The following is a 27,579-nucleotide window of genomic DNA, read 5'->3' on the forward strand; positions in this document are numbered from 1 at the left end:
TTTAAATGTTATATGGTCCTAGCCAGTTTCCAGTGTTTATGTTAAACTAGGTCAGCTCATTCGACTCAAGCAAATCGGCTCACTTTTCTCATCAGCTTGATTTTAATTAGTTATTTGATGATTCAGTGACATAAAAACAAGGTTTCATGTTATGATTGACAAGCTGAGCTTTGCTCGTGATCAAGTCTGCCAGTTGTGTGGACGGGAACTCAATACTGTGGCTCCAACCCTGATCACTACTGCGCAAACTCTGGCTCCGAATGACGTCATCAGTGCAACATGGCAGAGCTCACATCTGGAATATTCTGGCTTCAGTTTTGTGCAGTTAGAGGAAGTGTCGTCCATCTTTATTTACCATCATTGGTAGCTTGATATCCACTTTACAAATATGAGAGTGGTCTCGATCTTCTTATCTAACTCTTGGTGACAAAATGAATCATTCTATTTCCCAAAATGTCCAACTAGTCCTTTAACTAACATAAGTATTAAGAATACAACTTCACAGTCAACTTAATAATTATCAAGATGAAGCCATGAGTCAAGCGTTCCTCCACTGTTCACCAACACCATGAAAGGCCAATCTTGTTTTAAACAAATAAAAGCTCAGACAGTAATTTAAGTTTAAACACAACGCCAACACTGCTGTGTAAGTAATTAAGTGGTCTGAGGCAGGCATTTATGCATTGGACCCAATTTAGACAAATATTAGAGGGTTCTGACCCGCTGCCAGAGCGTTGTGTTCATTTAGTAATAAATTATATAGCTACTACAGGTGAGACAAAGGTGCCGCTGATGGGAATAGCTGTACTTTAAATAAATGGGATAACTTTCAGTGAATTTAATTACAGTGCAATTAAACTGTTTCTGATGTTCCAAACCATCTGAGGAACCTTTTTTTTAATCCACAGATTCTTGTTCCTTTCCAGCACGCTTCACATTCAAACATTTGGGCTTGCTGGGTCAGTAGTCATCACTGTTTTGACTCACTTGGACTAAAATCTGTAAAATCCGCCCTCCCCTGGGCTAAAGAGGTCATCCAACTCACCGTCCACACATGCCGGCCTCGCCCTGGTTGTTCCGGCGATCTGGCCTCTCCGGCAGGCGCAGCGGGCCGTCTGCCGAGCGATGGTCCGTCTGGGAACACTGCTGTCTCTGTTGAGCATCACTATCTCGCAGGTTCCCACCGCCAACTGGCCTGCCAAGCGACGAACAAAGTACATCACATTAGCATAATGAGAGTGTAATGAACATATTACAGAGGAGCAACTGGTGTTCGAAGGTACAAACAACAGGCAGCCTGGACAGAGACCTGCTCTTTTTGGTCTGTGTGGCTTTGAACAGTTTAATATGCTCATTTAAAATCTCAAATAAAAAATGAGAAGCTTTAAAAGCAGGAGGCTAGAAAGTTTCTTCAGTAGCAATACAGTACATCTGTCTGCTCTGTTGATAAAGGTGTCTTATATTCATCATGTGGAAAACAAAGATCCCTCCAAGAATCTGTTAAAAGGACATTTTCTATTAGATAGTGAAAACAGCAAGTTAACAACTCTACAAGTCTAAAGCTTGAAGATATGAAATTGCTGAAAAGATGAAACAACATACTGACTGGTTTTCTTTTGTTTGAGCTTCAGGAATAAAATATAAAGTATTTTTCCTGATTGGGTGCATGAATGTGCTCAATAAACTTAATAGTAACCAGCCCATACCACTGAACTGAGATATGTACTCAACAGAAAAACAACAGCACTGGTAATTTATTCAAACAAAACAACCCATGTTTCTGTGCAGCGGACAAGGTTATCTTCTGGGCGAATAAAGACTTCTATCTGTCAGAAGCAAAGGTGGCATTGCCCGACATTGTTATAGCACAGCAAAACTCCCTCGAGGGGAGGCAGGGTCAACAATAAAGTGTGACTTTAACAAAGAGAGACTGCTGTTTGTGATAGTGATAGTTTTTTTCTGAGTGCGATGTGAGAAGGAAAGCTCACAGGGTGTGGAAAAAATGTCATCCTCTGGGAAGTGTCAATCTGCACGGACAATTTCATGGCAATCTGTACACTGGATTGTCATATTTGCTCTGTCCACATAGAAAATTTTGGCCTCCTGGTGGTGCTGGGAGGGAGGTCAGGGAATCCCCAAAATGTGATGCATCGTCCTCAGAATACAATGTCATTTACATCCAATTCAAAGGCAACATGATCAGTCTAGATAGCCTGATGTTGGGACAGTGTTACACAAACAGACGGATGACTGAATGGACTAAACTTCGTCAACCTTAGATCCCACTGCTAACGAGCAAAAACATGCTAGTGGCAGCATGGTTTTGGGGAGGGCGATGTCACTCGGCTGGTAAAACTTGACTGAAATATCTAAACACTGTTGGTCCAAATTTTGTAAAATACCATCCATGTCCCCCTTAGGATGAATTGATGGATGATCTTTTTGGTGATCCCTTGACATTACATACTTTCTTGCATGATAAATACTTGCACAGTTAATGATGTTCCCATCAGCCTCAGCTCTATTCTGTGTTTAGCATTGATTAGCATCAGCATGTTATTATTGTCATTATGAGCATACATGGATTATATAAGAGAAGTAGACGGAGCTTCAAAATCTGAAAAGTAAAGTCCATGTGAAAGTGCTGTAAACTTGCATTTTTTCTATTGGCCATCAGGCGGTGACTCCACTAGTTGCAAAACAAAGTCTGATTGTATGGAAGCCAATGAGAAAATGTTAATTTTGTAAATTAAATTCCCTTTTAGACTAAAGTAGATGACAAAGCAGGGTATGCTGTAGGGTGTGTCTACCTTGTGGTTGTCTCTACCACACTAACCTATCAAGTTGCTGCCACATTGGCCAGTTCATCTTATCTAAATACTAAATAAATCACTTCTGGCAACATATAAACAAGATGACCATACTGAAAAACTTGAGGCCTGAGTCCACAAAGCAATGAATAATATCACAGTGGCTACATCCACTTTCTTATAGAGTCTAAGTGACCGCGTTAGCTTCAGCATTTTGCTCAAAGCACAGCTGTAGCATAGATATTTGCTAGCATGGCTGCATGGTTGCACATTAAATGATGATATCTGGACTATATTATTCAAATTATGATCTTATGTTTCTGCCATAATGTTGAAATCTTGTATGTCGAAAAGCATTATTTTTCAGGAAATTAAAAAAGAATTCTATATTTTTAACATAATTTAATAGGATGGACAGAGTTTGTAGAACATTGTAATACTTTTCATTGGTTAAATATTTGTAAAACCCATATACAGACATAACCCTAGATCAGACTGATAGCATTGATTTATGAAAAAAATACAAAATATGGAGATATGAGGGGTTTTTTTTCACCTGACAGCAATGATAATTTTATATTCATTATATTTTATTTATATTTAGTCAAACCAAATACTTATATCTTACTAGTTAACAGTCTAACACAGTGTTTGAGATCATCTTGCCCTATGATCAACATTTCAGTTTTACATTTGTCCTGGGGGCAAAAAAAAATTGTAAAAATTGTTTGACCATTGAACATGTTAATGAAACATGGACAACTGGCTGAAGTGATGTGTGACTCATGTGTTGACATGTCAGTGGCTGCTGGTCACTGCGTTACTCCAACAGACCAATTTTCAAGTCAGGCTAAGCTCTACTGAAACAGCAAATGGACAGAATGTCTTAAGGTGATGATTACCTCGCTCAGAAATCTCCGTCGTGTGGGAGTCCTATTCTTACACCTCTATCCAAGCACAGAGAATTACTTCAGAGTTCTTCAGGCACTACAAATTGATGGATGACTCCCCGGCCAGGGACCTGTGGTTTAGCAGGTTTTTTTGGGTATGAAGTTTGTCAGAATTTGATTTCTAAATTAATTACACAAACTGGAGAAACCTGAAATTCACAAGGGTGTTTCAGCTACAAATGGACTTCTTGTGAGAGGGAAAAAATATTTCTTAATTAAATGTTCTTCATCATCTTGACTTTTTCATGTTGGGGGAGTTAAAGAGTTGATAAAAAACCATTTTAAAACTTTACTTGGTAAGTTGAATGATGAAATGATTCCAATATGAGTCATGTTTATTTGAAATATTGGGTGAGTTTAGATGCATTTATTGAAGATTTTGTAACAGCAAGACCTGAATTTCTAGCAGCCAGAGCCGCTCGGCATTCAAACAATCAGTGTGATGATGATGATGATGATGATGCATGATGATCACTTCTAATGAGTCACGCTGAAAACTGTGCAAACAAAAGAAGGGCTGTAACAATGATGTTTGCGATGTTTAGATTTATTAAATGAACCCACTGCGTGGCCTTTTGTGGCTGACAGTTCGATTGAACACTTACTGTTGAGGCAGCACTTTTGTTTGGGTAAATTACTTGGAAACCCGAGGGAACATATTTAATTGTCTTTTATTTAGGCCTTCCTGGTGTGTTTGGGGGGAATTATTAACTGTTAATAGTCTTGTGTTTGATAAATAAACAAGCTTTAATCACAGTAAATTGCTTGAGGGCTTCTGCTGCTTTTCAAAAACACATTTGGAAGAAGAAATGTTTCAATATATGGAGATGACACATTCTCTGTCTCACCTTTGTCATCCAAAATCAAAGGGAGGTTTGTTGCAGCCTCAAATGAGAAGTAAAAAACAAATCAATAACCTGCTGAAGTGCAGCGGAACAATACTAATATGTGTGAGTACATCAAATCTGACTCAGCTTGAACTCAGCACATTTCTTAATAAGTGCAATATAAATGTGAAGTTAAATAACTTTATCGCAGCTTATCTGCTCTGTGTTGAACAGTAAAGCTGAGAAAAAGTTAGGGGGAACTTGCTTCACCTTTGTAATGATCTGGAAAAAGTAACACAGGTTCTTCCTTCTCCTCTTTATTGAATGGAAAGCTGCCAGTGAAAGCCATTCAGGCTGACACTGAAATAAAATCAGCTCAGCGAAGGTAGATTAGAGAAGAGTCTGTGCTGCAGTTCCTGTAAGGTCAATCCCTGGCATTCACCGACCATCACTCCTCTATACTGCTGTTTCCACTTCTTCCCAACACCCTCACAGGTTCATTAAGTGAGACGCTAACTGCTCCATAGCATGAAATGGCTGTAATAATGGCAAAGGTTGAAAGGGTTGTTGATCAACACAAATGACTCATAAAATTACCTCAGCGGGTGCTGAGGCGTCCAAGTTTCAGAGGCGACTTAAGTTTCAGAGCGAGACGTCTTGGAAATATTCATGATGGTGATTCCTGCTCATTACGGTGACCCTGTGACCTTTATTATAGCAGCATCAGAAGGTCAACACGTCTTTGTGCCATGGCAAAGTCTCTGTGCACTAACAATGTAACATAACCTTTAAGTGTAGCGCACAACACTGCAGGTTAAACCCAGATTCCTTACAGCAGTGATTTTCAAAGCAGGGGGCCTCAGCAAAATACTAAAAAAACAAACAATACAAGACAATAAAATACACTTCTTCATCATCATTATTATTATTACTGTTTATACATGTGAATTATTATTAAATAATCTAAAACTTATAATGTATAACATATTAAAATTGTATTTGCAATGGGCACCGTTCTAGTCCCTTGCCAGTCAAAACATCATTTATCACATCATAAGCTGTCAAGTGTTGACCTAGACCAGCCTGCTCCCAGCACAAACTGTTCTGCTCCTTGCAGCTAGGTGCTTGCAGCTAGATAGCTAGAGCTAACTCACAAAAATTGACATGTTTTTGAAAAGGAAAAGACTTGACGAGCAGACCAACAGCCCAGCTGTCAAAAGCTCAGCTGCAAACAATCCAAAGAACTCCTGGGCAAGTTAAACTCGCAAGTATGATGCAGCGTACGTGAAGTATGGATTTACTGCCACGCGTGAGAATGACTATGAGTCCTCTGAGTTGAGACAAACCAAGATTAGTGTTTATAACTTCATCATCCCTTGAACTAAAAAAATCACCTTACAGAAGTAAAAAAAACAGTAGACTTTGTGTTTTTAAAGACATCTTCAAAAAGCCCTGCTGCAAAGGATCAGTGTGTCGGATTTAGTGGCATCTTGCGGTGAGCTGGCAGATTGCAAAGACTTGTCTCTCTCTCCCCCTCACAGCATGTAGGAGAACATATGGCGGCCAGAAAACTCACAAAACACTCGAAAGGCATCTAGAGCCAAGGTTTAGTTTTAGTTTGTCCATTCTGGGCTACTGTAGAAACATAGAGGTGCAACATGGAGGACCCCATGAAGGCGGACCTGCTCCCTCTGTAGATATAAACCACTCATTCTGAAGCAGGCATTCCAGCAAAACCCCAGTTTCAGAGGAATCTGTCTTAAGGAATTCCCTCTTAGATTTTTTTTTTATTTTAAGTCAATCAATCAAACTAGGAACACTATAAATTACATCAATCCCTAGACCCCAAACCTCTGTTCTAAGTTAACAAAAACAACAATTCTTATTTTCAAGTGCTTATACACTAATGAAAACACACTCATGAATATTATATTCCATTTCTGCCACATTCTGCCAACAGTTTCCCATAAATCTAAATGGACCTTTAACAAATCAATGAATCAAAGGATCATAAATCAGGTGACATGCTTTCAGGCCATGTTGCCTGCTTTTCCTGGTTGGTAATCCAGTATTGTTGAACAAATGACAAACCCTTTTTCATTTTCAGCGCTTCATGAGCTTTCCTTCAGCTGCACCGCCTCAACACTGCAGCTTCTAGGGTCCCTGCTAGCCAGGCTTTAGACTTGTGTAAAAGTATTTTTCCCTGTCAGTAGTCATCCTTGCGACAACACATTTACCAGGACAAATAGCACAAATCAGCATCTGAATTAAAGGATTAGAGGATGGTTACTGTTGTCAGTAGCACTGATAAGATCTGTGCATTTTTTACGTAAAAATTACTACGCTGACCAGTCTTGGGAGTCATAAAACACCTCTATGCACAACTGCTATGCACATTTCATCTCATAGCATCATCCCTTGCTGCTCACACTCCCCCCACCCAACACCCACCACTCAGACCACCCTCCACTCTTTTTTCGCCGAGGCGAGTCCCTGTATACTTGGTGGGTGCTCGGAGGACAGAGGTGCCATCACATATCAGCGCTCTCTGCCATGTTTCAACACTGAGCAGATGAATGGGCTTCATGCAATAAGCCTGGAGGAGGAGGATAGTAAGACGGGGGGGGGTTGGGTACTGTGTGAGTGGGTGGGTGTGTGGGTGGGGGGGGGCACTCTGTAAAGTGCCTTAAGCTCTACAGCCAGAGCTTCATCATACATACAGGAGTTAATTCAGATGACAGGGGGCTCCTGTCATTCAGCAGCATGAAGACACGCGGCCTTGTCTCTATTTCACATGATGAAATGCGCACATGGCTGCGACGGCGAAGAGTGTGCCGAGTGAAGGGTGGCGCCACGCCACCGTCCAGGCTCTGGATCCTGTCAGAAACGACATCTACAGGGCTGAGGAGGACGAAGCCGATACGCAGCGCAGAGACTGGCTCTCAGCACTGACTGGCAGCATGATGACCTTATCACCGAATCACAACACTATACAAGTGCAAAGTGCCAGTGCACACGCGCACGGGGGCTCAAACACACACAGCTTAGAGCAAAGACGAGAGTCTGTGCTCTACATATCAGCGCTTTGATCAGACACCAAAGTACAGGAGCACAAATATCTTAATATCTCTGTCTGAAATAGGCTGCCAGGAGTCCATGCTCACACTCACAATGCTCCCCTGATTCAAAGTGCGTCACTGCAGGATTGAGAACTGGTGGGCATGATGAGCTTATCCAGCTCTAGATACATTACACCGGCAGAGCCTGGCAACATACTGTGAATATATAAACAGACTGTCTACTGGTACCCAGGTACGACTAGGCACATGGCAGCTATTTCTATATTTTCACCCGACTCCTCCAAGGCTTACCTGCAGGAGAGCAGGATTCAAGTCCTGTCTTGGGATTTTTTATTATTTTATTTAGGATTATTATTATCTTCAGATTTCAGTAGAAATTTGGTTGGGTTTAAGCAACAAAACTTGGTTAGGTTATGACACAAAACCACGTGGTTAGGTCCAGGGAAAGGTCATGGTTTGTCTCTGCCATGCAGGTGTAAATAGCAACATTGGCTTTTTACATCCCAGGCATGAGCACTTAGTTATAGTTAAAAGTGCGACAGTAGTATACTACACCAAGTCCCCTTTAAGAAATATGACATTACCAGTTCCTTACATGTTAGGAAAAACACATAACTCTCACTCCTCTCGTCAATTTAGCATCAATGTAATCCATAATGATAAACTGCATTTCTGTACAAACTGGATTTTGTTGCCTCAGCTCTTTTACAAGCCTCTGTTGGTTCTTGGTTGCACTATCTTAGTGGGAGAGGACTGGAGGAATGAAAAGCAAAAATAAATATTTCTCACTAAAATAGGTGCTGGTTGGTGGATCAGATGAATGCCGAATTACACACCATCTCATAATACTGTTGACTCACTGTCTGCCATCTGTGCGACGGTGCTTGAGAAGATTTTTCGGCCATTACCAAAGTAACTACATGGTTTGCTGATTATTGCAATTATTTTTGATGCAGACTAGTTCTAATATGTAAAAACAGTAAAGATATGGCATCAAAAAGTGAGATACAAAAGCATGTTTGCTCCCCCAAGTCTAATAGTAGGGGTGCAGCTGCTCCACTTACACCGGCAGTATAGGTACAAATAGCATTGTTAGCATGCTGTTGGCCATGCTAGGCTATATACATCCAGGTATAAATAACCACACTGGCTATCACAACCTGGGCGCAAATGGCTTCTGCTATATATAAACCAGCAATTATCATCTTTCCCATTAACATCCAGCAATCCATTCCAACTATTTACTGTTCCTTATTTAGACACTTGTGCTTATCATTTGAGTTCATTCTGGCTTATCTCTCTTCTTGTTTGTCTCCTTAATTAAGACTGTGCAGATACACTAGTAGTTAGCCCTAACTGATAAAATACCTTTATCAGATTTAACAGACAAACACATGAGCCGCAGCTCTGTGCTGCTCCCTCGCAAGTGAAACCAGATTGGGAGCCGCTCTGCTTCTCCTCGGGGAATTTGCCATAAAATTATATGACAGGCTGCACTGAATGAACTATGACAAGGATTCCATTTCCATATTAAAACAATCTTCCTTTATAGATTGTAATTACTTGCGGGCGGCTAAAGATGGAAGTGAGGTCTTACAATGTTTTATTGCAAAGAGCGCCTCTGCAAACTACAGTTTCTGATCATATTTATTATAAATTCTACTTCTTGTAAAGCTAGTGCCGTTAATTATTCATGACAATATGTATTGTATTTGGTATTACTCCCCATAAAGACACAGCTATAGCACAGAGACGCTCCATGTTGGCTTGGCTTAAACTTCTTGGCATTGAATCCAACTGGTTTTCCCTGAGAGAGCCAATCAGGCTCTAATCACTACACTGGCATACAATAATAAGTCTGAGTGATTATCTCCATTCCATTGTATGTTCCTGTCTTGATAGAAGTGCCGTTCTCAAGGATGAAAATGGAGCTGCCAACAAAGCGCCAGTTTAGAGAGCATGACAATCATATTAACATGCATCAATTCAGATATGAATTTAGCTGATCTTTTATGGAAGATTTAAAACATTGTGTGAGACGTGATAAATATTAATGGTGCAGGTAATCAGTCAAAATTGATTTGTAGTGGCTGCAGTTATCAAATTTTAATATGTAATGAGCACGCACTATATCCCATATCAACACGAATCTTATGTCAATACAGCTATGTCATACTGCTTAGATTTATGCTTTTCTCGTTGAAAGCCTTTTGTTTAAGGCCGCGACTGATGATTACTACCATTATCGATTATGGAGTGATTGAACTATTCAAAACAACTGCTTTTGTATAGTGCTGTCCAAGCCGAGCTGGACAAAGCGCTTTGTAAAGCTTATCATTCAAACACAAACCAAAACAATCCCATTGCAACGGTGGTGGAGAACCCTACGATTGATCGAAGGCTTTCCACCTGAATCAAACACCAAAATGGTGAAAAAGAAATGTTTGTTTACTTTAACTGACAGTCCAAAACCCCCAAAATACTCAATTAAAGGCAGAAAATCTTCACAGCTGGTGAGCTGAAACTGGAGAATGTGCCTCATGCAAGAACCACTCATACAAACAAGCAGCTCAAGCAATGGTAAATGTGTTCTGAGTTTGTCAAACCACAGCAGAAATCTGTTATTAACCACCCAGACAATTTGAATGGTTAAAAAATCGCCAGCTATATAAAACAGAACTCTCAAAAGGAGGAACTCTCCCTCTGAAATGCCTGGGGCCGTGTATGCTTTCTCAAATGTCAAATAACACTGTGACCTGATGGATGATGCTTCTAGCAGCTTTATTAGACTTGTACAGACAAGTTTGAGCCAGCAGAGTCAGAAGACGGTGACCTATCTGAGGATCAACTTGTTCCTCTCAGTCTGCAGCAGGATAGTATTTTTTTCTTTAGTGTCGGGTTGTTGGAACTGAAGTGAGAAGTTGGTGGACTGATTTGGACTAAACTATGTTTGAATGTGTATCAGTTCACTTGTGGCAGGCAGAGATGGAAGTAACTAATTACAAATATTCAAATTACTGTAATAAAGTAGTTTTTTGAGGTACTTGTACTTTTATGAGTAGATTGTCAAGCCTGTACTTTTACTCGTACTTAAGGGTTAGGGTTGTAATCTACTTAGATCTACTTACTTTTACTACTGTACTTTTGAGCACAATTTGAATTAATATCCAAACCATTCATCTGGATTAATCATCTTCTATGATTACATGGGCACACATTTGAAGTAAGGATAACAGTGATTAATCATTAATCAATTAATTGCTGTTAAGAATTAAAAATTAAAAATGTATTCATGGATATTTAATCAAATAGTCATGGTGGTAATTTGCACCTCATTTGACATTGTTTTGTCTGGCAGAGCTGAAAATTAAACTTAGACTTAAAATGAGAAAAAAAAAAAAAAAAACTGGGAAAAAATGTTTTTTCAACCATTCATTCAGGAAAATGCACAAAATTTGCAACCCTTGTGGTGACTGTGAGAACTGTGTAAGGCTAACTTGTACTCTGAGTACTTTTTGTGGCGATTACTTTGTACATTTACTTAAGTATATTTCTAACACCTTTTACTTGTAATTGAGTAATACTTTAGCGATGAAACAGTACTTGTACTTGAGTACAGATTTTCAGTACTCTTTGGTGGCAGGTGAACCAAAACAAACCAGGTGACCTAAAAGAACTGGCCTTCTCATCACTTGCAGCTCCAGTGTGAGCCATGATTTAAGTCCATCCAGAATATCCTGAACACAGAAACGGTTTAACGGTCCAACTCCACAGTTCAGTACGACATAGTTCACAGTCTTTTCACATGTTATTTGACGGTTTGACAGTTTTATGCAATTCGCTGTCCAAGTGAACATCCTCTGTTCTAACATGTAACTGTAATGAAACATATTCTCTTGTCCATCTTCGTGACTGTCATTTCTCCTTCAACGCCTTCTGTCTAAGTCATGGCTTTGCTTTAGTAAACAATAGATATCCTGACTTCACGTCAGACCATTCCCTCTTTATTTTTAGCACAACACAGCTCTGACTGCAGGGACACCATGTCGACAGCAGTACGACTAGTGACAACACTACACCTGTTATGTTTTCATCTGCTGGTGTCCAACAGCAGGACGTCAGACTCTGAGGTGAAAAATTCTTATTTGAACTTGCGGGACATTTTCTTTTTACACCTGCAAACAGAGCAGAGCAAGAAGCCTTTTGAAGGTATCAAATAACTTTATGTGAACAGGTGGTCATGTCACGTTAAAACAAGCAATTTAAGACAAGTTTATGTGGTTAAAAGGGCTGAATCTACTGATTGGAGCACTTTTTTGAGCAAACCTCACAGGAAAAAATAAGAGAAAATGAACAAGTATTATTAGGAATACTGGGGTAAGATAATACCATAATAACAAAAAATCTGTGATTATTTATCACAATATTAAAAAACAGAGGAGAAAATACATTTTTCCTTCAACTTAGAGTGCCTCTGCTTTCCTTCTTTAATGAAATAAATTAAAAGTAGCCGGCCATGACCTAATTAGATGCAAAAAAAAAAATTGTCATGAATTGTCTTTGGCAATGAATTTGCATTATGTGTACACAATTGCAAAACAAAAATAATGCAGTAATTTCATAAATTAAAATAAATTAAGTGTCTCTTTGTACCTGGGCATGAATACGCACACAGCAGCTATTTTGCAATTCACACCCAAACCCTTTATTTTAGCTATAAAGGGCAACTAATTTATAATGACAGGCTACGGTGGATGAATGGGTTACGTGCAAAACTCTCCTGCGGGAAAGTGGGGGTTGAGTCCTGCCCTGGGCTGGACTGAAATTTGACAGTGGTGTGAAATTACATGTTAGTCGTACCTGTTTTTTTTTCATGAGTATAGTTTTATGTCACAGTTTGTTTAAAAAACTACTTGGTAACATTTGGGGAAAGATCAAGGTTGACTACTTACAGGCATGTAGGTGCTTGTCTCTGGCATAATATGCTAAATACACCCGTACGTAAATACCTATATTGGCTTTTTCACCCAGGTACAAATGGAATCTGCCTAAAATAAAAAAAAAAATCACCATGTAATATCCAATTGATATCATCACAGTCTGAAACTGTATCATGACATTTTTTACATTGTTACATCCCTAATTATTGATCAATCTGCTGATTATTTCCTGAGTTAACTGAATAATCACTTGCTCTTTGAAATGTCAGTGTTTTTAATACTGGAGAAAACAAAAGTATAAAATGTGGAATTATTTGGAATTATGTAGTAAGCACAAAATGTGACAACGAGGCAAAATATGCTTTGCTTTTTAAGAATATAAAATATAAAAGACTCCTGCACACTGTCTCCTTCTCTTTGCCTTCTTCTTGTCGACCCATGGTTTTCTGCTACGTGCTCAACCTGCATTGTCAACCTACAAGTGTGTGAAAGTTATTTTTCCCTCTGTAATATTTTAGATTTGTAAAAGTAGCTGCCTTTTGCTTTGATGGCAGCTTTGTACACTGTATAATCTTTTTATAATTTTCTCATAAAAAATTAAAAAAAAGAAGTGTGTCCAAACTTTTGACTGGTACTATAGTCACAGTTTAGAAACTGTCAAGTAGGTTCTTTCAATTCAATTATTGTTTAATTATTAAAATTCCTCATTATTTTTCTGTTAACCAACTAATCGACTTATTGTTATTGTTTCAGCCTTAATAAGAATACGAAGTTGTTCTTCCATGAGGTGCATTGTTTTAATTATTTGCTTGATGTCTTTTTAATTTTCTGATGATCAGCTAATTAATTAACTGAATAAATATTTCAGTCCCACAAGTTCACCTGACTTAGTTGCCACTGACCGTGTTATTCACTGTGTCACAGCTATAAAAAGAAGAGGCTAATCAACTCAGTCCTGCAGATAAAAGGTTAATCTAAGTGATTTTTTTTTTATCTGATTCACTCTCCACCACTGCTCTGATTTTGATTGCAGAGCTAAGATTTAATCTTCCCTTCATGGCCGTTCTGATCTTGCAGCTCTGTCTGTTATTAACAACTCAGGACGACATCAAACAGCCATCTTATTCGACTGAGCATATGCTAGTCAAGGCAGCCACAGCCAAGTGCATCTCATTACCTTAACACCATTTGACGCGTGCGGCGCAGTAGGTGGCGTGTAATAGGACACCAGGTGAGAGAGGCAGATGTTTGACTGACCCCGTGCTACACGCTTCCTGACACCACCGTGATCTTCTGCTGCTAAACAAGTAGGGCAGCAGAGCAGTGGAGTGAAACATGTGCTTTATATTAATGTGCTTGCTTTAAAGGGAATACCGCCGCTTGATTTCACCTGCTATTTGAATACTCTACAGCGGCCCAATCAATATTTATGCAAGTGAACAACTCTCTGCTGAAGTCAGAGGACCTGTAATGGTACCTAAGTATGCAATTTAATCTGAAGCTGACAGAAATGAATCAGGACTGATGGTGAAGGGAAGTGCGGGAGCAGCCGGGGTGACTTCTGGAGATGGGGGGTATGTTATGCTATTAACAGGATGAAGCTCATTTATCTGCAAGCAGTGAAATAAGCAGAGTGTTGGCCCACAGTCAGTCCACCTTTTATTGTTCTGAGCAGCAGCTCCAGCTCTCATATCCTGGCAATACAAATTGATAATAAAGTTTAAATTGTTACACACATTACAGTATTCCAAGGAAAAATTACCTTAACTATTTCCAGAGGTCTCGTCTTAAATAAAAAACGTGACTCTGAGAAAAGTAATTTATTTCTACGCTCTCTGTCCCAAAATACAAAGTTACTGGATTAATATTTTCACTTTTTTTTATCAAAGACACTGAATGTTCATATAGACCCAGACCATATTTGAAGAAAAAGAAGTCGTCTTAAATGTGAATATTTTCTGATTTCTTTACTCTTTTATGACAGTAAACTGGATATGTTGGGGTTGTGGACAGTACAAGACATTTGAGACATTTGTCATCTTGGGCTTTGGGAAACATTTTTCACCCTTTTCTGACATTTTATGGCCCAAACATCCTATCAACTAATCGAGAAAATTATCTGTAGATTAATTCCTAATGAAAATAATTATTAGTTGTTACATAAAGGAAACTAACACTGTTAGTTGATGTTATTATTACTGATGAAAAAAAAAGCTCTGACTCTGAGAAAACTTTAGTCTCTTGTCTTGCAGAGGAAACCACATCTTTGCTGCAGTCCAGGGTCGGAGTGGGGGTGGCGGAGCTAAGGTATTATTGTGAGATCAGTAGTGGGTTGGAGGTCTTATGTTTTTATGTTTGTTTGTTTTTGTAGTTTTGTAAACATACTGTTCATTGAGACTGTGTTTTTCCCTGTTTTTTTAAATCACATATAACGAGCAAATGAACAAAAAACAAACAAAAAAAAAAAAATCAAAAGAAATTGAAAAAATTGAAAAATCTCACCCTGCACCAAGAACAAGAACAACTGCAGTCAAACTAAAAAAAACATAAATAGACATGGACTGTTTCGGAATATGACAGTAAAAATACATTTTAAAAAATTAATAACTAGCACAAATAGATGAAGCAATCGCCCATTTCCTCCCATGTATAAGAAAGTCAAAGTTTCTATAGGAAAAAATACAGAGGTTTTCAAAGTCTCAAGAATTTGTCCAATTTCTGATCAAGTTAAGTCAGTTTCTCCAGTGGGAGGAGGGCAGATATCTGTGGAGACCAGCAGAGCAGACCATTACAGCAGCTTTTTAGTCAGAAATGAAAGGAACTGTGAACTGTTTACCGATAACCTCCTGGATCACAGAACCTCTTTCCAAAATGCCTGGATGCCACAACATGACCCAGACAAGTGGAAAAATGTACCTCTGTGTTTTACAGTTACAACAGAGGTTTGAGCTGCTGGGGAACATTTTCATGGAGCCAATAGGTGTAGAACAAGTCCTATGAAGAAATGTGCAGAAATTGAAGTACATTTTGGAAAGATCCCATTGTAAATCTTGGTCCAATCTGCAGAACTGAATGTTACCCACAGATCACACTGTTTTCCACCTGTTTTTGATGCTGTTTGTTTGTATGGAAAGGAAGCCTGGCAACACCACATTTTGTGAGCCAAGGCATTTGTGAACTAAGTGCCTGCTTAAGGGTTCCAACAGGCAGCAGAGGGCAGAGCCTGCAACTGTCCAGAATTTTATGTCCAACTTTCCCAGACTTTACAACCATTGTCCCAAACTCAAGTTCTTTTTCTTCCATTCTACATATTACACAGAATTGTATTATACACACTCACACTAGCAAGAAGTTGACAATGAGCACGGAGAAAGCGCGATCTCCACAATCAATTTCATGTGAGGAAACTTTTCTGGCCTCCTCACAGCACCTTGCAGAAACCTCTGCCACAACACCTCAAGGTGTCTGTGGTGCAGGGTCTCACCCTGCGATTGATTTTGTGTGTGTGAGTATGTGATGAGACATAGAGCTCAGCCAGGTGATTAAAATGATATAATGATAAAATGATAAATACTCCTCTACTATCCCAAAATTTTTCCAGACACTGTCTGTGTGTCCAGGCCCTAATATTATTGTCCCTAGGACAACAGGACATTCTTACTTTTGAGTGCTGCCAGAGGTTCCCAAGAGAGCTTGAAATGGGCTTTTTTTGGCGATACATTATTGTCAGTGGTAATCATACTAAAACACAATATTATGTTTACCTGCCTCTGTCAGAGCTGATGCAACGTTCATGCGCACAGTGAAAGCCTGTTACTTTGACTATTAAAATGCAAATTAACACCAGATCAGTCCTGTGAGTTTGCTACCTTTTTGAGATTAAATAACAGAGAGGGATAAAAACACAAGGCTGACATTAATGTGATGTGAACAACACAGCTATATGTAATCATATTAATAATGGGTGTGTTAGATTTGCAGTAGGTGTGTGAATGATCAAGCATTAACAATAGTCAGTACTGGCAGCAGTGAGGCAGTGGGGGGCCCCAAATCAAATTATGCTTAGGGCCCCATAAAAGTTTGGACTGGCCCTGATTGTTATATTTAAAAATTGTGCTTTACAGTAAAAACATTTAAAATAACAATACAGGATGTTTCAGTTCTCAAGAGCTCCTCATATTCAAAATGTGTATATGATTTTATGTAAAGTGACAGTTCACTCCAAAATTGCAGAGTTTCAGAGATATCGACCATCTCTCCGGTATAATGGGACTAAATGGCACTTGGCTTGTGGTGCTGAAAGCACCTAATAAGTACATTTGAAAAATTCAAAACCAGTGTCTCTTTCCAACAATTGTGACCCACTTCAAGATAATCAAGATAAACTTTATTTTTTTTTTAAAAAGTTCCTACATCAAACTGCTCACAAGAAGGTCTGTGAATTATCTTGAGTAACTGGGTCATGATTTTTGGGAAAGAGACATTAGTTTTGAATTTTTCAAATGTATTTATTAGGGCACCACAAGCCAAGTACAATTTAGTCCCATTATATTGGAAAGAAGAAAGACGTTTCCTCACACTCTAACCTCACACTAGATGGAAAAATAGCACTACAGGCCAGGGGGAAAAAAATATGTATTTTTGATTTTGGGATGAATTGTCCCTTTAAAGCTGCACCAAGCAAGTGATTTTTGTGCAATCACAAGCACCCAGTGGGGCTCCTGAGAAAAGGGGAGGAAAAGCACTGCACCCCCACCAACTGACACGCCGGAGATGTGCTCTATTTGCCCAAATTTAATTCTCGTGTCAGGTGTGTGCACCGCTCCACCCACGGGGAATGACAAATTGAAACTTCTCGTAGCAGCAGTAGGATGGCGCTCCCTCGGGAGAAAGCCGGACTTTAACAGCGTCGGATTGTTTCCTTTCTCACTGGAAAGCAGGAGAGGCTGTGCACGGTTTGTCACTTTACACAACTTCTAGGTCTTTGCAGTGATTTTTTTTTTCTAAGTTACCACTCTAACATTCAGCACTGCCATTGTGTGACATTGCCAAGGGCTGCTTTAAAATAGAAAAATATTCCCCGGCCTTACATACATCTCCTGCTAGGACTGACACTGTAATTTAGGTCTGGTCTGCGACATGTCTTGTTACAGTACACATGATGATGGAGGCGGTTTATGATAGATTTCTGTTGCAGTGATGCAGCACAGTCTGGGCTGCAGAGATATTACAATGAAGAGTACACTCAGACAATTGGTTGTGGATGAATACAGGCTCGAGGCATAAAGAGTGAATGTGCAATACGCCTCACAAAAGCAAACAGTTGCTCTGCTGAATGCAATGCAGAGAGGACTGTAAAGCCACAGTGACTCACTTCAAATTTCACTCAGATAGCCCTCCAGGATGCCCTCCTCCCTCAACGCAAACACAGAGAAAATGGTGAGCATCAGAAGACTATTATGACTTCATAAGTAGCGTACAGTACAGCGTGAACTGCGGCTTTTAATATTCAAGAGCAGCCGCCTCTCAGAGAATCATGATCATGGCATCAGGCAGAAAATAGAACAAGACACAAGACTGAAGGAACATAACTCAAATCATTTACACCACTCTGCCAATGATGGAGCCGTTTCAAGCCCAGAGCTTTCCGCAGAGAAAATAACAATGCAGAAATACACTGAGTGGTGCTCTACACTCAACCACAAGGGAGGTCAAAGCTGACGGCTAGAAAGAATTCATATTCAGGGAGCGATGAAATATGAGCTTTGTGTGCTGCCAAATTGATTTAGCTGTAAAAATTCTTTTCATTTTGTTCCATAAAGATGCTCATACTTTTACAGCTCTGCCGCCTATAGAAGCGGGGCTCGATGATTTGCTTAGAATTTACAACCAAGGTCATAATCAAAGCGGGTCTCCCTTTGCATGCTTAATGCCGCCTTGAAGAAGACTGGAATGGAAATCATCCTTTTCACTTCAAAAAGTCGGTAATTCTCTGCTACTCTGATTAGTTTAATGCTTGGATGGATAGGCCCTGCTCCCTGAGTTAAAAGAGAATACCAGCCAAAAAATTTTAAATTCATCATGCCGGTGCCCCATGAAGACTCGCTGTCTCCCACACAGGAGCTGATTTGTTAAAGATGGGAAAAGTAAGCGTGATAGCGTCTGGAATAATTCACCGGGATAAAATCAGTCCGCTTTCGTAAGTGGCATTTGAACAGGAAACATCAGACACATTTCAGAGTCCGTGGCACAGAGAGCGAACTGACTGTGTGAGGCCATCATCAATGGGGCTCTGTGCTGATTGTAAAGCCACAGTGAGTCACTTCAAAATTTAGTGACACAGCCTGTAGAAGTGTCTCGTAAAATGTGTGCTGTCATCGCCATCGACAGCTTGCACTGCAGAGCAGGGTGACAGGATGGATTGTTGTCTCTGCTCCTCAGCTGCAGGACACTGTAATTTGTGTTCAGACGCACTGATTGAATTATTCAAACAAATCAAAGTGAAGCGTTCATTATGACATGTGACATGTGCTGCAAAAAGCAGCACTGCTATCTGTTGCTCTAAAGGTGGATTTATAGTTGTATGTAGGCTTTACGCATTGTAGCCTACACAAGTGGCCTTCAATGTTGTGAGCATTTATATTGTGCACTTTGCAACTGAAACAGCAGATCGTGCTTGAGTCGGAGCTAATAAATGCTGAACAACACTTAATTTTACTGAAATTACTGCAGAGTCAAAGGGTCTTACAAATGTACTTATTTATGGACTTCCTCAGTTAACCTCTCCTTGATTTGCTCCACGTTCGATCGACTCACATTCAAGGAGCACCCTGAAAAGTGCAGAAGGAAGTGCAGAGGCTACGATGTAGGCCTCGATGTAGGGTTCTCAAACTTACTACTCAAAGGTCAGAATCTGATTTTTATTGAAGTTCAGAGGTCCAGAATGATTTGACAATAAGTGTTCATAAACTCACACATAACTTTTAAGCAACATATAGTCAGGACAGTCAAGATAATCAAAATACAGCTAGCCTGGTGGGAAGAACAGCATTTTAGGAGCTGATAGCAAATTCTCTAGTGCAAAAGGAAATACGTGAACGACACACAACGCGGTGTCCAGTGGTTTATGTCGCCATGGCAACATTGTCAATGGGGAAAAGTGAGATAAAGTGATCTGTTTTATCTGCAGACAGGTGAATTTGGTGCATTTTGGGAATATAATGATAAACTACATTGTCAGACCAATCACAAATCCTACAACATGTTTTTTTTTCCTGTGTGACCTTCGATCACATGCTTTCTCCATAAATTGGCACTCAGTCATCAAAAACTTTGAGAGCCCTGCACTTTCAGCTAGTTGCAAATTTTGTCTACCATTTGTTGTTGGCCAGGTACCATCATGGTCGCATCAGAGCTTTTCTGCTGCAAAACAGCTGCCTGTCGCTGTTTGAGGTGACAATGAGAGAAAAGTTGGTGTTTTTGAAAACCAACACAATGGGCTACGAGAGGTTAAAAAGCTCAACTGAACTGAGGGGAGTGAAGTGAAGTGCAGAGATAGGTGATAATTGTCTCTGGGTTCGCCACTACAAACCTTTCACAAAGCCATTTGATCCGAAAGAAACATTTATTTGTGGAGCTTTAAACTTCTTCGACAGGAAGTCAGACAAAAGATGTTATTGTGCTATACAAACTGTTTGAGTGACAGGTGAAAGTGCAGTGCAGGAAGACAGCAATGAGTTCTTGTTGTAGCATCAAAAGAGCTCAAAGATCTCCTCTTCTAAGCTGCACAACAGCCTCATTTGATCACGTTTCAGAAGGAGGGATTTTCATGTTCTCATTTTAAAGGAGAAATGTGTAATATATTTATTGTAATAAGTCATAAAATGACAATGATATGTTATCAGAGATCTAAGAAACGTGTTAAGTTGAATTAGTTGTTTCTCTAGCATCAGAGCTGCAGCAGAACACACATAAATTAGAGTTCAAAATAATGCTGAATGTTTGCCAAATGAGTTAGTGTCTGTTAATAAGTTGTAAGAAATCATTCGTGATCTTCTAGAAGGAGTACATGTTTATAACAGTTAAACTGAGCAACATGTTAATGGAGTCTGGCAGACAGTGAGACAGGCAGTCACTTAAAGAGATAGTTCACCCAAAAATGAAAATTCAGTCATTATCTACTCACCCTCATGCTGATTGAAGGCCGGGTTTAGTATTTTAGTCCACAAAACAGTGCTGGAGTTTCATAGGAACACAGTGCTGTGGAATCTCCCAAACAATGGAAGTGAATGGCGACCAGTTGTCAAACGTAAAAAAACCAACTGGAAACAAAACGTCTCCATACTGCTTGACTGGCATAATCCTAATAATCCTATAAGTCTCCTAAAGTCCTGACAAGCTGTTTGCACACCGTCACACCACACACACCCAGTTCAGACAGTGTGCATGTGCACGTGATCGTGGCTTCAGGCTAAGGATCTACAGTGAAGATTCAGGCTAAAAACATGGTGTAAATAACATTTTTTTTAGTCAAGTTGGCATGTTGGGGCTTTAGGAGGCTTGAACTACACATGACGAACAGTATGGAGGCATTTTATGTTTTTATTCTGTTGTTTTTACTGTTCACCATTCACTTCCACTATTTGGGAGATTTTCCTGTGAAACTCCAGCAGTGTTTTGTGGACTAAAAAACTAAACCCGACCTTCAATCGGCATGAGGGTGAGTAGATAATGACTGAATTTTCATTTTTGGGTGAACTATCCCTTTAACTCAGACTGGAGTCAGACTGGAGTCTGAGTTAAAGTGTGTATTTTCAGAGCAGTGGGCTTTTGTTTTCAGGACAACAGGCTTAACCTTACATGAACAGACAAATGGCAGTTATAAACAGTTGATCAACTTACAGTACAGGACTTGTCTTTGCTTGTTAATGTCAGTTAACAATGTTTCATGCACATCCTGCACTCCTGAAAAGTTCCTGCAGCTTTTGTGAGCTAGGAGAGGGCAGGGGGAATAACTTGCTTCAACCATAGATCGTTTATCAAACACAATTTCAACCTATTTAATATACCACCTATGGCTAACCAGCTATCTGGACTGCAGTACTCATTTTTCCATGTGCAATTATTACATATTGCTCCTTTAAGGTGAAATTTATTCTTGGCATTTGAATTCCGTGAGCTGAGTTAGAGCAAAGGCCAACTGTCTGTCCACCCCCAACTTACAAATGTGGGTAAAAATGCTCCATCCCTCCTTCTCTTCACACACACACACACCGACCCAAAGGTTTGTGGTTGACAAAGCAGGGAGGAGTTGCCACCGCTCTCTGACTGCACCACTGAACCGGAATGTGGTCCAGTGAGGAAATCCAGACATTTCCAAATTTATCGTTGAATAAACTGGCAACGTTGAGAGCGGCTGACAGGCCATTCATCGTGGCGGGGCGCTGGCCCAATGGCGTGTGTGGACAGGGCTGCTGCGCTTTGATTTCCTGTCCTGGCCGCCATGACAGATGAGTTACGGAGAGGGTGGAGGCGACGCAGCCTCTCACCACCACAAGGCTTCACCTCTCTGCCCACCAGTTCAACCACACTTGTCGCTGCTTCCAGGGCCCTCAGGGGCCGTGGAGGTGGAAGAGCTGGTCATAGGAAGTCATGGGTGTTTTGACTCCATCACAGTGATAAAAAAATAAACTGTAAACTGAGTCATGAACTGACTGATGAAAATGACATAAAAGCAGTGGTGGTCAGAACTACTCTTAGAGCAGCACTGACTGGTCAAAGCAGCCAGTTTCAAAGGAGGATTTTAGTAGGATTTGAAGATTACAAGTACGGATTAAAAAAATACTACATGCTTCATTCTTAAAATTCAGCTCAGAGCTGAAAAGGGGAGTGAGCGACACACAGAGAATGTCAAAGCTCAAAAATCACATCCAGGTTTTAACTATCAGACCAAACCCAGGAGAATCTATTTACTCTAGAAATATCAAGGGTAGTAAAGTTCACAAGAGATTGATTGAACGATTTTGTACAATAACACACTAATGAGATCATTTTCAGAAGAAAATGAGTCAATAATAAATGGCTGAGGGGAAGGGGGGGGGGGTGCTGTATCTCCTCAGATAATATGCAGAGGCTTGAGAGACGGCAATGAGAGGCTGGTGACAGCAGCATTTTGGGAGAAAACACTGCAAATTAGAGGCAAAGGGAGCACATTTCAGTGCACAGGCAGTTCATTTTTCACATCAGTGTCTACTTTTGTTCCCGGCAAGCTGCCAAAGACATTGATGTAGGCACTATCCCTCCTCCACAGCGGTAATTATGCTGCTGGCCAATGCTTGATTAAAAGATCTAATCTGTAAACTTAGTGTTCAACATCTCCCAACAAGTTCCAATGCTTTAAGCCTGTTCTCTGTGTCTCTGACGGCGCTGGGATCCGGAATGTTTTGTCATGGACGGCAGCCAATGGAGTGCAGGGAAACATCCTTTTGCTTTCTATTCTGTGTCAGGGTGAAGGTGTAATTGCACCAGCAGATGTATTATTCAAGAGCAAAGCATGGCGTGGATGGATATAGCCTTAACCTGAGTGAAATTATAAAGCTGTGAAGACAGCAGGCCTTTTTCATTCCTGCACCAGGAAATGAAACAAGCAAACTGTGTTGTTTTTTCACCTCAAGCTTGAATCTGTCTTCGCTAAATTATCATTCCACAAGGTAGCAGAGAGCCCGCATCAGGATAAGGAAAATTATGAGTACAGCCAGACAGATATATCCGTCAGCCGATATTGCTGAGTCTTTTGTATTTTGCAAATTAGTTTAGGCTATAAATGCTGTGAACTGGTTTACGATACATAATTGTCTCTATACAAATAAACACTTAATAAATTATTGGTCAGCCAATATTGTCAGCCTCACTATTGGTTTAGCACAGCTTTAGTGTTAGGTATTGATATGGTGTATAAGTTGTCCGATATTTTGTTACCAGAGCCGGACTGGTATCAGTTTTTTTGGGCCTGTGCTGATACAGATATTGGGGGGTAATTAAATTACAATATTGATATATCAGCCAATATTCTTACATAATATAATACACACAATATAGAATGTATATATTAATACATTTGTTGCACTGATACCTCATGCTCTCTGTTGTTGTTCTGTAAAAAAAAAAAAAAAAGATTTCATATGGGCACATTTTGGACACCAAAAACACTGATAATGATATAGACAGATACAGCTATGATAGACCAATGTTGGGCTGAAAATGTCAGTCGATATACATTCTTTAGTTCTTTAAAAGTAAGTGCTTTCGTTTTTTAGGTGGCATTTTATGTATATTTTAATCCTTTTTCATAACTCAAATTGTTCTATTTGTGTTTTTTTACTTACACTTATTTATAATAATTAAAAATACAAGTGAAAGATTACTGTTTCAGTGCCCAGATATCATTTTGCATATCATATATAGAAACAGAGAATATCTGCTGATATATCAATGTCCGAATTTTTTTGCTCCTGAATATCGGTACTGGCATTATCCTTTTGAGCCATAATTAGTTAGTTTGTCCACAAGGGTGCAGCTTCAAAATAGTTTCCAAAATTAAGATTGTTAACATTAAAAAAAAACATGATCATCACAACATATTACAAGCTCATAGTCATATTATAGTGCTGGCATGAAAAAATAAAAATTGTTAAGTCCAATAATGTCACTATTTTATGTTCAGTGTCATACTCCCTCTACAGGAATGTTATTACAGAGATACCAGATCAGACACAAAAATACTAAAGATGTAACAATACATTGAATATTGTGATATCTCACTCTCCAAAATAAAAATAAAAATGTCACAATAATGTACTGGACTGTGACAATATCTGCTGTGATATGCTTAATTTTTTTTATTTTATTTCATAAAAGGACTGCTGCTGGACTTTATTGCTTTTGTTTTGCAATTGTTCATACATAATTAAAACATTTTTCCCCATACTTATGTCATGGCTGGCTACTTTTATTTTATTTTATTTTATTTTATCAAAGAAGGAAAACAGAAGCAATTTGAGTTAAAAGGAAAAGTGAACTTTATATGAGCAAAAAAAAGCTGTACTTGTCAGATTTATTCTTCAACATTTTTCAAGTTGTCATTTTTCTTTAATTTTCAATATCACAGTAAATACTGTCTAAATATTATCTTTTTTTTATCGTGGTATTGTGGTACCTTGATATGTTGACTGATATGTCAGCCACTGATATTATCGGCCCAGTATTAGTCTGATACAACTGATCAGTCTATATCAGCACTATGTTGTCTGATATGAGTCGACATGAAAATTTTTTGTTTTAAACAGAACATAATGCAGACTGTTTCTATTTTTTTTTTTTTTTTTTTTTTTTTAGCTTTACAGACTGCATTTTATGTATATTTCAGCCATTTCCTTAATTGAGGTTTTGTTCTATTTGTGTTTTTCTATTTAGAGTTATTGATAATTATGCAAAATACTAGTGAAAATATACTGTCTCTGTGCCCTGATATCAGTTTGGACTATAAAGTTTATTGTTAAACTGTAAAAATATCCACCTCCATTACATATCATTGTCAAAAGTTTTAACCACTTTTGAGTGATCATTGCAAAGAAAAGTGTTTATTTATATATTCTATATTCTGTATATTATATACTGTATAAACAATATTGGTTGATTAACTCCCAAATATCTGTATCAGCATCTGCCCCTAAAATCTAGTGTCAGTGGGGCCCTAGAAAGCAGCAGCACTTTAATGTAAGAGGAAAAATGAATTTTATAAGAACAAAAAATGCTGTAGGCTGCACATCAGATTTATTATTTAATAACTGGCATTTCTTTTAGAGTCATCAGCCTTTTTTTGGTTTTGAATCCTGCAATAAATATTGTGTCGTAGACTTTTCCTAGCGATATTATGGTACAGTCAGTTTTTGTTATCAGTACGTCCCTTAAAACACCATAATGTACAACAAGGTCACCATAAACTAACGAGTGACAACCACAGACACATGACAACTCCCTGCAGGGGTGTTTTACTGGACATCATGGGTATTTTCTTCACTGACTGGCCACACCATGTGCAGCTGCACCCCAAATAAGAAGCCCTCAGAGTGAGACAATGGTGCTGCTGACAAAGTAATAAACAGCTTCAAGTGTCCTTACCCTCTCTGAGCAGATGGGAGTAGATGAGCCAGAGGAGCAGCAGGCAGCAGAGTGACGCACCTCCACCTGCGGAGAGCGTCTTCACTCCAGACTGCATCCTACACCTTCAGCCTCTCGGATTATCCAAACTTTGAACGCTGGTGCCGCTCAGATGTCTCGCAGATCAGCGGGAGAGGGGCTAATCCAGTGGCGTCTCCGCAGCCTGTCGTCGGCATCCATTTTGAGGTTATAATAGGAGAGGGACTGATAGTAATCCCCCCTTTGCTTTTCAGATTCCCTCGATGAGCCGCATATCCATCCAGGCTGCTCGCACACGCGCTCTCACACACATTCACTCACACACGCGCTCACAGAGGGTACAATGTCACCAGATCTGGCCAAGTTTACGCAGCTGTGGATTCAGGAGCTGGAATTCACTGGCAAAAAAAAATGTAAGTATGAGGAGGAAGAGGAGTGAGCAGCAGCAGTTTTGGGTCCTGATGATGATGCTGATTGTAAATTCAGCCGCTCCACATCTTCTCAACGCCGCTGTCACTTGTTTTTTCTCCTCCTCCTCTGCGCTCCGCTCCGCACTGTTGTTATTATTATTCCCAACCAACTTCTGCACTGAGCCCGGCTCTCTCTGTGTCACTCTACAGAGGAAGGCGCTGCAAGTTAACCCAGGCGGCGGACATGACGAACATACCAATCAGCGGGGAAACTTGTCCGAAAACGCATCAATCACTCCAGCAGCTTCCAAAAAAATGCCCAAAACACCTAAAGGCGCAAATGCGTCATATCGCGGCCACATATGTACACGGCAGCGGCAGTGTAGGCGAAATGTCACGTCAAAGCGGCAAGAGCGGCGGGTGTCACGCCGCTGCGCACCGCCGCTGGCACAAAAACGCACTCCGAGCGCGTCAGAGCGACCGGTGCGGCGAAGTTGGACGCACTTGTCACCTGTGTGAGCCTTTTGTGGAGCCGCTGGCAAATTGTCAGTGGGGATGTCTGGAGGAAAAAGAGGCTCCCCTCCCCTGAAAGTCAAGAGTTGGTTACAGAGGAGAGTGCAAACGTATCCTTAGTCTGTCCCGCTCGGATGCATTTGCATGCAGGCGATGCCGATGATGAAGAAGAAGAGGATTTCCCCTCCTCAGTCCGTGGAAGGAAACGCTGCTGCCGCCGCTGCTGCTGCTGCACCCTGAGTTGCCTTCATTTACAATGTTTCCATCTGCTCTCTCTCCCTCCCTCTCTCTCTCTCTCTCTACACACACACACAGACAGACACAGACACACACATACACACACACAGTGGCCTAATTTCTTCCGCAAAAGTGAGGAAAAAAAGTTTGAGCTCTCAGGCTATAAATCCCAAACTGTAGATGATGATGATGATGCTTATTTATACACAGTGAGATGTCCCATCTCAGCCCCACAGGGAGACACAAGGCAGCACCACCCGCCTCCTCCTCCACAGTCTGACATGTTACTTTACTCCATGTCTTTTATGCCCTTTTTCATAGGTGGAAAACGCCCTTGAGGGCTGCACGGTTGGAGGACTACAGTTAACATTTAGCACACTGGCATTCTGCACTGTAAAAATAGATTACTTGTCTTAACTTAAAAACAGTCAGTGTCCAGGCTCCCTTAAAGGAGAAATCTGTAATATATTTACTGTAATAAACCATAAAAATGACCATGGTATGTCATCAGAGATTATGTCAAGCTGAAATACTCACTTCTCGGACAACAATAACAACATGTTAACAGTCTGACAGGCAGTCACTGAACTCCAGCTCCAGAGTGTGTATTTTCAG

The 27,579-nt window shown here is 40.0% G+C and overlaps 1 protein-coding gene across 2 annotated transcripts in view; it reads right to left on the bottom strand.

Moving 5' to 3' along the window:
• The window catches only part of tafa5l (TAFA chemokine like family member 5, like), a 76,962-nt gene extending 49,996 nt beyond the window's left edge, over window positions 1-26,966 (bottom strand). For both annotated transcript variants that reach the window (XM_084721691.1, XM_084721690.1), the window contains exons 1-2: window positions 25,787-26,966; window positions 1,046-1,195 (exon numbers count right to left, since the gene is read on the bottom strand). In XM_084721691.1, coding sequence (XP_084577817.1) covers window positions 1,046-1,195; window positions 25,787-25,883 — 247 coding nt within the window. In that variant the 5' untranslated portion in view covers window positions 25,884-26,966. The remainder of the gene's footprint in view (window positions 1-1,045; window positions 1,196-25,786) is intronic.
• Between the last annotated feature and the right edge of the window lie 613 nt (window positions 26,967-27,579).

This window comes from Lutjanus erythropterus, chromosome 6 (assembly GCF_056507025.1).
Source record: "Lutjanus erythropterus isolate fLutEry1 chromosome 6, fLutEry1.hap2, whole genome shotgun sequence".
Taxonomy (NCBI): Eukaryota; Metazoa; Chordata; class Actinopteri; order Lutjaniformes; family Lutjanidae; genus Lutjanus; species Lutjanus erythropterus.